The following is a 12,210-nucleotide window of genomic DNA, read 5'->3' on the forward strand; positions in this document are numbered from 1 at the left end:
CTTCTCCAGAGCTCCAAGCAGCACACTTGGCAAGGGCACCAACACTGGCAAAACTGCACTGGCAGGTGTGCGGCGCTGCGTGCAGAGGCAGCCTACTGCAGGAAATACAGCACGGCACAGGAACAGCAGGACAGATCCTGCACACACAGACTCAAAGGCCAGAAGGATCTCTCAGTTTTCCAGGCTGACCTTTGTATACTGCCAGCCATTAAACCTCACCCAGCCTATACTGCACCAGTCATCTGGGTATGCGGCGAGTCTCTTCCATGAAGGGACTTGCTCTGGATTTGGAGAAAGTACAAGAGATGCAGAATACCGCGCTTCCCTACGCATTTTTTCAACAACTAATGAAAAAGAGGGCTATTAATAGAAAAAGTAAGGATTCTTTAAAATTTTAATTTGACTGGCTTTGGCTTCTAGCATTAACTCTCTGCTAGCCTGCGGAGTCTTAGTATCTGTGATTTTTTTCCCTGTGTAGATAGGTATGTAGATACTCTTATATTGTAATCAAGTCACCTCTCAATCTCCTTTTTGATTTATTGAATGGATAAGCTCTTTTAGTGTCTCACTATCAGGTATTTTTTCCAGCCTTTGATTAATTTTTGTAGTTTTTTTTTTTAATCTTCTCAGTTTCTCTGTGTCCTTTTGAAGTGCTGACACCCGAGTTTGACAACACTCCAGGCCCTGCTGCTGCCCTGTACAAAGGCAAGAATCCGTCCAGACTTCCACTCAGTGCTCCCCTGCTTACTCACCCAGGCACAGCATCAGCCCTCCAGGCAGGGTGGCCCATGCTCCTTGTTCCATACAGCATCACCATTTGCCCAGACTGACATCAGTTTTGTTTGAATAGTCTCCAATTACCACACTTCTTAGGGTTTTCTGGACTTCCTCAGCCTCACTGCTCCTCGTGTGGACAAACCGCTCCCTCGCCTCCTTCCTGACCGCACATACGGGCCGTGAATAGACCCAGACAAAAGATGAAGTGCAGCACTTTGCAGGCACTCACTCCTGAGCCTTCAAGCAGCAGCTCAAGGTCTCCCACCAAGCTTGCTAAGCAGCGCTGGTGCTAGAAGCTGAGTCCTGGTCTCACGTGAGAGCTTTCATGTCACACATCGCACTGCTTAAAGTTGTGTTGTCTATGCTCTGAGTCAACAAAGAGAAAAAATAACCCCAGAGCACAATTCGTTCCATCTTGAGATAAAAAAGCATGAGAAGCAGTCTAACAACCAGCAGCACCTAATCCTGCAGTGCCTTCCCCAGCCCCTTCCCAAACCCACCGGCTGCTACTCCTCACTGTACTGTGCTGCCTTTCAGAGAAGGGACACAACAGAACCAATTTGAAGGAATAAGCTGAACAAATTTGGTGACACACAGTGCCAAAGCTTTCCAGAAGCCAGGATCAGCTGTGGACACAGCCCCTCTGCTGTTGCTCTCTCCAGACTTGCTCTGCAAACCACTGAGTTGATTCAGCAGATTCTCTCCTTCCAGGTCTGCTGCGGTATTCACTATCCTCAACTACTCCTAGCTGTTCCTTCCCACCATTCCTCACAAGGAGGAGGAAGAAGGGGAGACTCACAAGCAACCTGCCCAACAGAGTCGCCCCAGTTTCCCCAGGAATACTAAGCCAATGCAGAGGCTGCTGGGTGCCAAGGGGTTCCCCGCCAGGGGCCAGGTGGGACAGTTTGCAAGGTCGCTCTCTGGGCTGACTTCTCAGACTGTCTCAGAGATGGACCAGCAGCACGGGAGGGGAACATCTCTACATGCTTCTGTGTTAAGAAAAGCAGCACTGTGACTATGATCCTCCGTGCCAAAACAGGAGATTACTGGAAGGTCACAGACTTATGCAGGGGAAGCAGGACCACCAGCTCCAGCTCAGAGGATGGAGGCACTTGAAGCCGATGGCAGGCTCAGACCTGTGTCTTGCCCTCAGCCTATCTTGCTGTCCTGCAATGAACCGAGCTGGATTTTTGCCTTCAGGTAGTCCTGCTACACTATGATTTCCAAGCTTTCTTCCATGCGCCTGTTCCACTTGCAAACACTAACAGCACAACTCTCCTCCTTTCCAAAAGCAGCTCTGTCCTGTCCCGACGCTCAGCTCTGCACAGACCCTTCCTCACGCATTGAATACAGATCTCCAGCTGCACTCCAGAAGACAAGGTAGAGAAAGGGAACAGGGGAATATGGAGTCCCATTACAGGGCAGGGCCCCGGTTTATTTAAGCAGACTGCAAACTCCTAGGACGTGGCTTAGGTTTCCTCTTCCACCTACAGCATCCCTGTCACACAGACCCCTCTCCAAGTCTAAGCATAAATGCTCTCCCACACACTGTTCCCATGAGGAACAGCTGCCTCATCTGGCTGTTCAGCTGCTGCTCCCCTACCTCCAACACTCAAAGATTCTGCTGTGCTTCATCCTCTCCTCCATGAAAGGCAATCAAAAACCTCTCTGCAGCCTCACAAGTCCTCTGCAGGCTCATAGAGACTGCTGTGCTGCACAAGCCCACTATGGGGAAGCAACTGTGCCCTGCAGCCTCTCTGCTCTCTGGAACAAGTGGCTACCCAGAGGGCAGCCCCTGCAAGAAAGGCAGGAGAAAGGTGCTGCCCGGCCCAGCTCTGCGGTCCCTCATGCACATCCACGTGCAGTTCACCTACGTGCCATACACACAGGAATCCTTCCACACACACAGCATATCCTACTCCTTGGACCAGGTCTACGTGTGTAAAGCAACAGCACTGCAGATGAATGTGTGCCTAACTCCTTTGGCCTCATGACACGACAGCACGCCGTTCTGAGAGCCAGTGGTCTAGTGTAAGCCCCCTCTGTGGGACAGCACTGCTGCCCTGGCTTGCCCGGACACGCTCCACTGGCTGCAGTTACCATCCTGGAAGACTCTCTCCACGTTCAGTCCGTAGGTGGCACAGGTCTCGTAGTATGTGCAGCGCTTCAAATCATTGGAAAGTTTCCGAGCCCGAGAATCATCAATGACCCGGGGGTTCGTGGCACTGATGGCATCTGGAAACCAAAGGGAGAGGAGGTTAAAAAGCAAGCACCCGTGTCTCATCTATCCACAGGTCCCAGGGCACACTCCTGGCCTCCCTCCCTCCCTCCCTTCACACACTGAGATCCCCACCTTCATAGTACACCCCCTCTCCTATAAATGCCTTGGATAACAAAGTCCCACGTTTGTAGAAAAATGGATTTGTTAAATGAACCTTTTAAAATGAATCTTATTCAACTCTCCTAACCATCCAGTCACTGATGTTTCTGAAGAGAGAGGGCAGAAACCAGTAGGAGGTGTGGCTGGCAAGGCAAGGCAGCCTCAGTTGCAGAGTAAAATAGATTTGCCAGTCTCAACCATTTTAGGTCTCACGGCCATACCCTACATATTAAAGAATCAAAAGGGAGAAATCATCCTCAGTTTAACTTGGAAAGATGGCTCTGCTAAGGTGTACTCACAGTTGAGGCCTTGGTGGACAACACTAAAAAATAGGCTTAATTTGTATCCCAGATGGCTGCTAAGTGCTTCCATGTTTTAGAAAAACTACTTTCCCAAGAGGAATCTGATTCCTTGAAGACATGCCAGGGACAGGCAGGGGCTGTAAATGAACCCTCTCAGGAGTTGAAGGAGTACTGGAACTTGCACTGTAAAGAGGTTCTCCTCGAACTCTCCAGTGGGTTGCTTACTGTGACCATACCAAGGCTGCGACCTCACCTGGCTCTAAGTATGGGACAACGACGATCACTGACCCCTCCGCCATATCACTCTTCCCCACTCCTGAGCCTCCACAGCACATGCCTGCAACCCCAGCTCAGTCCTGAACCAAGATCACTCAGTCCTAAAATTAATTCCACAATCTTTAAAAATCCAAAGTTTAACAACTTTGTTTTACAATGTGGGGTCCAGACCAGACACCCCTGCGACTCCCCTCCCGCTGTCACCGCCTGTCTTCCCAGCCTCAGAGTCTCTTCTTCGCCAGGAATAGGTCGCACTGCTCGGGAACTGGGTCCTGCCAAGACGTTTTTTCCCCGCATCCTCCATCCCCTGCTCCCGCTCTCTGCTGTCACCCTTACATCCAGACAACTTTTGCAGCCCCAAGCTCCCTCCTGCCTGCGTTTTACCATCTACAGGCAGGAAGGACACTCTTGTCAGAAGAGCGGAGCTCAAACACCTGAAGCAATGCCCTCGTTGCTGCCCCTCCTTGCCTCCTGGGAACCCGCAGCAAAGCTTTTGGAGGCCAGGCTGCCTCTGACGCATGCTGTGCCAGGCAGGAATCCCGCTCAAGGACTGCCCTCTCTCTGGGCAGCCCCTCTCCATCGGCAGCTCCTTGCCCAGGCACGCCTGGGGTGCCCAGCAGGGCCTCCAGGCACTGTGTCTCCTGTGTCCTCTGCTGCTCACCCCCCCGGCAGCCTCAGCTGCAGTTTCATCACAATTCCCTTACAGCCTCCGTCCCAGTCCCAGCTGGCTCCAGGCCCCAGCTGGCTCCAGGGTAGAGGAGGGGGAGAGCAGTTCTGAGTTGCTGCTGCTCTTCCCCACATCCACGTGTGCTGGCAGCACCTCAGGGGAGACAGTGCTCCACAGCTCAGGCCTCTTCTCGGGGTGCTGAGAGCCAGTTGCCATCCCCCCAAAACCTTGCCTGCTGCATCTCAGCCCCAGAGGAGGAAGGGCAATGCACCAGCAGAAAACCCTCCCATACCCAGGCCCCTGCCTGCACCCAGCTGCTACAGGCAGAACCGAGGAAGGCAGGCCATGCCAGCAGGTTTGGGCATTTCAATGAGAAAAGTGGCTCCATGAAGTAAGGCAGGAAAGCTGAGATGGTATGAGAAGGAATTACTCAGTTCCTCCAGGGCCCTAGACTAGTGCCCTCAGCAGCACCCAGTCCCACGTACAGCTTGCAAACTGGGATCCCCCGACACAGTCACGGGGCCAGAGCCCCGCGCTCTCTTGCCAGTGTGGACACGTCACCAGTGCTCCTGACCAAGGCAGGGAGGATGCGGGGAGGAAGCCCGGCCGCCCTGCTCTCACCCTGTGTGCCCACCAGCACCATCGGCACCTCCGCTGTGTTCCGGTAGCTGCAGAGCCGCAGGTAGTAGTTGTAGACTGTCTGGAAGCTGATCTCGTCCTCCAGGCTGAAGACAAACACCACAGCATCGACCCAGGCAGCAAACTGAGGGAGACACACCAGCCATTACAGTCCAGACAAGCGTTCTGGAGCCCTGTGCCCGGAGCCGCCAGCAAGGGCGGCCACACGGCAGGCACGTGGGGTGCTGAGGCCAGGCTCAGCCGGGCACATGCCCCAGGCCCTGTGGCACAAGCTCCCTGGCACCGCAGAGAGGCCCTGGGGTCAACAGTCACCATAGGGGCAGCCCCTCCTCAGGCCTCGCAGTCCTCACGTTCTCCCACAACCGGGCTCCCAAAAGGCAGCCAGGCAGGTCCCTTGCCAGGAGCCCTCCAATCCCTCCAGCAGGATGGGGTGGGAAGGGGCCGCAGGAGGTATGTGTCTCCTACCTGGAGTTCGGGGGGACCCCCTTCATCTCGAATCAGCAGCAAGTAACTCTGACCGTCCACTACGATCTCCTTCTTAAATCGGCCACCTGGGGAAATGAGCAAAGCAGCGGGTCAAGTGTGGGGGGGAGCAAGTAGGGGAAACCCCTAGTGAAGGTTGAGGGGGGTCACCTTTAGAGCCAGGGAGAGGAGCGAGGACCCAGACCACCCCCCAGGCACCCTGGGAACCAGACCTTACCCTCCGGAGACTCCTCCTGCACGTAGGTGCCAGTCAGGTAGCGGTGCACGAGGGCCGACTTGCCACTGGACAGGTTCCCCACGATGCCCTAAAACAGAGGCACACGTCACCCACCGCCTGCGTGCCCAGCACGCCTCCCTTGACACGAGGCCACCCCTGTGAGGCAAGACCACCGCTAACCAGGCGCATGCCGGTGATGGGCAGAGACGGTCAAGAGAGGGCACAGGGGATGGCACAACCCAGCTGGTACTTGGTGAGAAGCCTGGAGGCATTAACTGGTCTCAGTCAGGCAGAGAGCAGCAGGTACCGGGGTGCAGCCGCCCAGATGGAGGGTGGTGAGGACCCTTGTCCTCCCCCAAACAGGCACAGCCCCATCAGCACCACGTTAGCTCTTCCCACAGTCCTCCTGCTCCTCAGGGGGACACTTGCCATCCCAAGCCACAGCCAACTCAGAAGAAAAAAAACCTTTTCTCCCAGCCCACACATCCCAAATTTTGGGGCGTTGCAGCTCTTGGCAGCACCTGCCACACGGAGAACGAGAGTGGAGACTGGCCACGCATTTGGTACAGCTCCTGCTTCCGATTCCAGCAGCAAGGCACAGCGCTTGCTCCTCACTGCAGCAGTGATGCTGCTGTAGCAGAGTGCATGCTTCCCAGTGGAGCTGGCTGTGCTGCCTACACAGAAAGACACCTAGCACCCATTTTTAACCAAGTTGAAAAATAAAGATACCCAGCACTAATTTTTAACTGGGTTGAAACTCGCGAGGCTAGGCGTCTGTCAGTCTGGATCACCCTACAAATTTGCTACAAAATGAACGTAGCTATCCCAGGATGGGTCAGCCCTAACGTCAGCATTTTCCCCACGGTTTAAAAGACCTCTGGTGCCTAAGGGCTTGCAAGTGGCCTTGCCTGCTGATGGGAGAGCAGTACTGGGGTAGAGGGGCATCTTCTGCCATCCTTGCAAAAACTCTAGTTCTGACTGGTCAGCTTATATCCCACAGCTATTTCCCACATCCACAGGGACAATGCAGCTTCTGGAGCAGGCTCTTGCGTTACTGAGCAGCCCACCTCGTGCTCCTCTAGCCTCAGTTGCAGCATCCCTCTGATGGAGCTGGAGTAGAAACGCCAGGGTGATGCGGCGGTGCCCTTCGCCCACAGCGTGCTCTTCTACCTCCTCCCGATGCCCCAGGCCTGTGGAGAGGTGCTCTCAGCCAGGAGCCAGAAGAGCCGTTCCTAACTCACTTTTTACACAGGCCTGTGCACCTCAAAACCCTGGCTAGTGAAGAAGGCAGGCAAGCTCCTACCAGCCGATCACCATGCGGAGCTCAGGAAGCCGTCCTGGCCGAGCTGGGGCCACAGCTCACTGTATCTGTGCAAAGCCAGCTCCCGCTCCTTTTCCACGTGGCTTCCCAAAAAGCATCTAACCTACCTTTGGCTTTGGATAGTCTGACCTTACCATGAAGCTTCTGGTATGCAACTGACTCCCGTTTTAGAGCACCCTACACCTCCTCCTGTGCCTAAACCACACTCCCAGTGCTCCCATGAAGACATCCTGGGGGTGGGTGTCCAACACACCAACACGGCCATTCGGAGCACCTGCCCGTACTGCCCCACACGATCCGGAGCCTGAGGGTTTCTCCACTACTGAAGGTTCGCTCTGCCCCACTGAATACATGACTGAAACAGACTTGTTGTTGTTGCCCAGCATATCAGCCTTTGTACGCATCGTCCTTCTCTGTCCCCAAGATTAGTTAGCATGGATTGTGGGGACTTGCTGTTTCACTGGGATTTAAGAGGTCTGGTACATCTACCAGACAGAAGCCACCAGAGACACCCCTGTGCAGACCTCCCAATGGGGCTGCTGTGTTTCTGGAAAATCCAATATCCCCTGTTGTGTCCACAGCTGCTTCACAGCAAATGCGCAGCGACACCGAAGTGTCTGGCAGCACACCGCTGACCATGCACCCTTCCTGAGCACACCACCACAAGACCAGATCACAAGATTCACAGCACGTGTGGAGTGCCCACATTTGCTGGAAATATCCGAGTCTCCACAGTGGTGCTGACCAGACACGGTGGGTGCCTTTCTGCACAGGAAGTCCCAAGCAGAGTACAGTATCTTTATGACGAAAATTCTAAGCAGGCGCACAGCACTGAAAAGGTAATAGCATTCACGAAAATAGCACATACACTTACCTATACGAGAGACAAAATCAAAATCCCAAGTCTAGTCACTTGTCGCTAAGCATCGCCTGGGTATCAGAAACCGGCACAAGGCACGGCGGTGTCAGAGCTCTCCATTTGTCTGCTGTCACGGGAGAACCCTCCAGCGAGTCCAACTCCCGGAATCGTGGACGTGGCACTGCCGGCCGACTCAGGGAAGAGCCCGCGCAGCTGAGCAAGGACCAGCTCCTTCCCGAGCAGGTGCCGCGTGCCGTACCCTCACCCCATCCACAGCCCGCCTCAGCCTGGCCCCTCCGAGCACCAGGAACGAAACTGCTGCGCGCTCAGCCCAGACCCAGCCTGGCAAGGGACACATCGCCCCAAGAGACCCGAGTCCCGTCCGCTGGGGCTGGGGGCTGCTCTCCCCACCTGGCCCACTGCCTTTGGCTGTGCCCACTCCTGCGCTCCCAGGGCTGGGGAAGGCGTCCCCAGCACAGCCCGCCCACACCAGGGGACAGGACCGAGCCGCGCTGTCGGGGCAGGGCCTCCAGAGCCCAACAACACGCTCGGGGAACGCTTCCTCATGATGTCCAAGCCTGGGCCACGACGATTTCAGCTCCAGCCACTGGCTCTTCCCCGCTTGCCAAGACCCACTCCCCATCTCTGTACTGGGGGACCATCGGCAGGTCTCGCAGACACAACCTGTGGTGACAGCCAGGCGGCAGGCTGCGGCACAGGGCGGACAGACCGCGCTGCCAGAAGCGGACTAACTGCAGTAGCAGAGCGCTCCGCTCCACGCTGCCTGCAGGGACCGTCCCGTCGCACCCCACGCCTGCCCCTGCACCCACCTTGCTTTACACCCCTGGCTGTGCCACCGACACGATCTGCGCGACTGTGGAGCAAAAGGAATCAAGAACCAGTGGTCCGGCCCGGCAATCGTTGGTGGTGCTATTTTGAAAGCTGCTTGGTTGCCAGAGCAGGTCTGTGGTAGAGCCGCGCACACAGCCCCACCAGCACCGAAAGAAGCGGGGGGTGAGGAGAGAGGAGTGGCTGGGAACATTAAAGCTGCCTCTGCCACCAAACAGAAATTTATGGCCAACCATTTCCAGGCAAAGGGATGAGCTTGGTGAGTGAGTCACCACCAAGCAGGTTCTCCAGCTTTCACCCAGATGCTCAGAAGCTCCTGCTGCACCGGGTCCTGCCCCAGGCTACCCACAGGCTCCTGGCGAGAGGCGAAGACACACCAGCCCTGCCGCGGCGGGTGCTCAGCCGGCGGCAGACCATGCTACAGGAGCGCAGGAAACCCGTCCGGTCTGCCGGCGCCTCTCGCACCCACGCCGCACAGAGCCAGCAAGCAGCGGGACCGGAGCACCAGGAGTCCGGGACTAGGAAGTGTGGATTGACGCACTCCCATGGGCATGCCCGGGCTGAACGCATCGCTGCTAGGTCTGTCACCCGCAACAGTAATTACAGATCATAAGCAGCACGTTTAGACAGATGAGAACATGTACCAGACTGCAAACCCCACAGGTAACACACACGTGCTTCTGGAGCCAAGCGATGTGCGGAGATGTAAGGGCTACATGAACGCTGTAGCCCAAGTTATTAACGAAGGCAACACCCCTTCCTCCGGCCGAGCCCACCCTGCCGCTGCCACCCTCCGATGGCAGCGTGAGCAGTCTGGGATGTAGAGAGTAGGGACCACGGCACGGAGCGGGAAGCTCGGGGCTCAGCTCTGTGCAGAGGCTAGCCACAGCTCCGGTCCCTGGGGAAACCTTTGCAAAACAAAGTGGCTCCCCGAGGCCGCCTGGCAGCTGGGACTCCATGCAACATCAGAGATTAAACACTCCCAGCAACATTTTTGCTCTCTCAAACTTGGATGAAGGCTGCATTTACACTTTGTTTGCTTATAATCAAAATCCTGACCTGTGTCTTGCTGAAATATGCTTCTGCTTTGTCTTATCCTTATCTGGTGTCATAAACAAGCTCAAACAGAACTGACAGCCTTCAGGAACATAACCCCTTAGAGGCAGCAAACCAAAGTAAAATGTGGCGTGTAGGCACCATGGAAACCTCTGTATCAAGACATGTTGGGAGAACAAGGGAATGCAGCCTGCCTCTGTGCTGGCCAGTGAGGGGCTGATACTGCCCAGTACTGGGTCTGGGGGATGAGTCCCTGCCAACAGGCATCATTTGTGCCCTTCCCACAGGGAAGGCAAGGTTTGCAGGAACTGCTGCCTTCTCTCAGACACAGACTCCTCTCAGCCTGCAGCAGAGATGGAGGAAGCTTCAGGATAAAATTGAGGTGGGAAGAACTGCTGAGCATAACTTAAATACATCAAGCTATTAAAAAAAAAACTTAGAGAAAGTCCACTGACCACTTGTGGTGCAAATGGGAACGTAAGCAGGGAAGAAAGCGGTATGATCCTTACCCGCTGCAGGAGAGGTAAGGGAAACCGTCCCCACAGGAGGGATGTGGGCTGCGTTCAACGCTTTGTGCCACGAAACAGAAGACCCCAACGGGTCCGTGGTTTTTCCATACTCACAGAATTATGAATCTTGGTTCACAGGCTCAGTGTAGGTCTCCCTTGGGGACAGGGACTGGCAGATCAGAGACAGAGTGGGTGCTTCGTGCAAGCCTCTCCCATCATAAACAGTGTGTTCTGCCATTTATCAAAAGACCCTGTGTTTGCCCTGCACTAGGATGTCTTTTGGTTTCAGACCCATTTTTCACGGGGCCATGTGGTGCACTTGGTGAAGCATCACTCAGGCAGGACCGAGGACTGGGTGGCTTTGCTGCAGGAGCCACTTTGGCAGCACTGCTGAGACCGCTGCCGAGCCTCGTGCCAGCTGTGCAGGCAAGACCTTGCTCCACCCAGAGCACTTCCCTGCATCCAGCGTGCCTCTGAGGATGGGGTTGGGGAGGCTGAGGCAGGAGCTGAGGGGAGAGTTGCTTGAAAACTGGAAGGGAGCAAAGCCTGGGAACATTTCTTGCCAAGTCTCAGCCATTTATTTAGTGATTCCCATACTGATTCTGGGATGGGTGGTGCGTGGGGACCCCTTCCATACCACCACAACCTGGTGATAACTCGGGACGCCTGCTCAAAGACCAACCTGTCTGCAGAGATCTGGGGAGAAATGCTGGGCCCTGCGACGGACAGGGATGGCCACACTGCTGGGGTGGGTGAGACGGGAGCTGAGGAAGAGAGGCATCGTAGCACTGGTGCACCCACGGTGCAGCCAGGGCCGGAGCAGCATGGTGCGGAACGGACCCCTTAGACACCCACCCGAAAGCTCAGGACCTGCCTGGCTTTCCTCGTCCCCGCTGGCTGACCACCATCCCAGACCCAGGCAGGAGCAGCTCTGCTGCTACACAAAGTCCTTCCCTTCACAGCCGCAGAAAGAAATCCCGGATGACCAGCCCACCGCCCAGAGGTCTGTCCACTCAAGCACAGGGTCCCCTGCCAAAGTTGGCTGCTGCAGCCTAACCCCAGAGGCACGATGGAAACGGCTTCAGCCCAGCAAGGCCAGGACTGAACGAGGACTCTGAAAGGCCTCCAGGCTTTTAGGAAGAGCTGCATTGGCCGAATGAAACCCCAGAGGTGATGGAAAACATGGGAAAAGGATTGTGCTAATTGAAGAACTAAAAGCTCTAGGTTTGTTTAGCTTGCAGCACTCTTTTGTAGCCTGCACAATGTTAAAATGTCAGAAGGCAATACACAGAATAGCTACAAGAATATTTGTGAACAGACACACATTTTGCAAGCCAAACTAACAAATGAATATTCAAAGTTTGTTTTAATTTTTACTTAGCTACAGATAAGAAAAATTGTGGCAGCATGGTGCTGGTATGTTTTGCAAAAAGGCTTCTTGTTTCTTGGATTAAGATAGAAAAAAATTAATCTTGAAAGGGCTGAAGGGAGGCATGCCAACAGTCTTCAAAGGGAGTTAAGGGCTGCCACGGAGAGCATGAGAAGAGCGGAGTGTGGAACAGATTGCTGAGGTCCCTGAGAACTGCCAGACAGACACTCAGAAGTGCCTGTGGCACCCTGCCCACCCCAACGTCCCTTCCAGAGCTACTCCAGTGCTCGCAGCACGGTTGCCGAGGGTGCCTTTGTGTGAACGCCCGAACCGGCCCACGAGCTCACTGCCACCAGCAAGGCCACGCTTCCTCCCTCGCCACAGCCACGGCTTCTGCCCCTCGTGCTCGCCAGCCAGCTCGGCTCGAGCAGAACACCCTCTGTGTCCTCCGGCACCGCTGACCTGTGCCGGCTCACAGATGGCCCCAGCAAGCCGGCGCACAGCCA

At 55.3% G+C, this 12,210-nt stretch overlaps 1 protein-coding gene across 3 annotated transcripts in view; it reads right to left on the bottom strand.

Moving 5' to 3' along the window:
• AGAP3 (ArfGAP with GTPase domain, ankyrin repeat and PH domain 3) overlaps positions 1-12,210 on the bottom strand; it is a 152,370-nt gene that overhangs the window by 82,599 nt on the left and 57,561 nt on the right. For all 3 annotated transcript variants that reach the window (XM_075042498.1, XM_075042489.1, XM_075042508.1), the window contains exons 3-6: positions 5,742-5,829; positions 5,507-5,592; positions 5,024-5,165; positions 2,878-3,012 (exon numbers count right to left, since the gene is read on the bottom strand). In XM_075042498.1, coding sequence (XP_074898599.1) covers positions 2,878-3,012; positions 5,024-5,165; positions 5,507-5,592; positions 5,742-5,829 — 451 coding nt within the window. The remainder of the gene's footprint in view (positions 1-2,877; positions 3,013-5,023; positions 5,166-5,506; positions 5,593-5,741; positions 5,830-12,210) is intronic.

This window comes from Buteo buteo, chromosome 2 (genome assembly GCF_964188355.1).
Source record: "Buteo buteo chromosome 2, bButBut1.hap1.1, whole genome shotgun sequence".
NCBI classification, from domain to species: domain Eukaryota; kingdom Metazoa; phylum Chordata; class Aves; order Accipitriformes; family Accipitridae; genus Buteo; species Buteo buteo.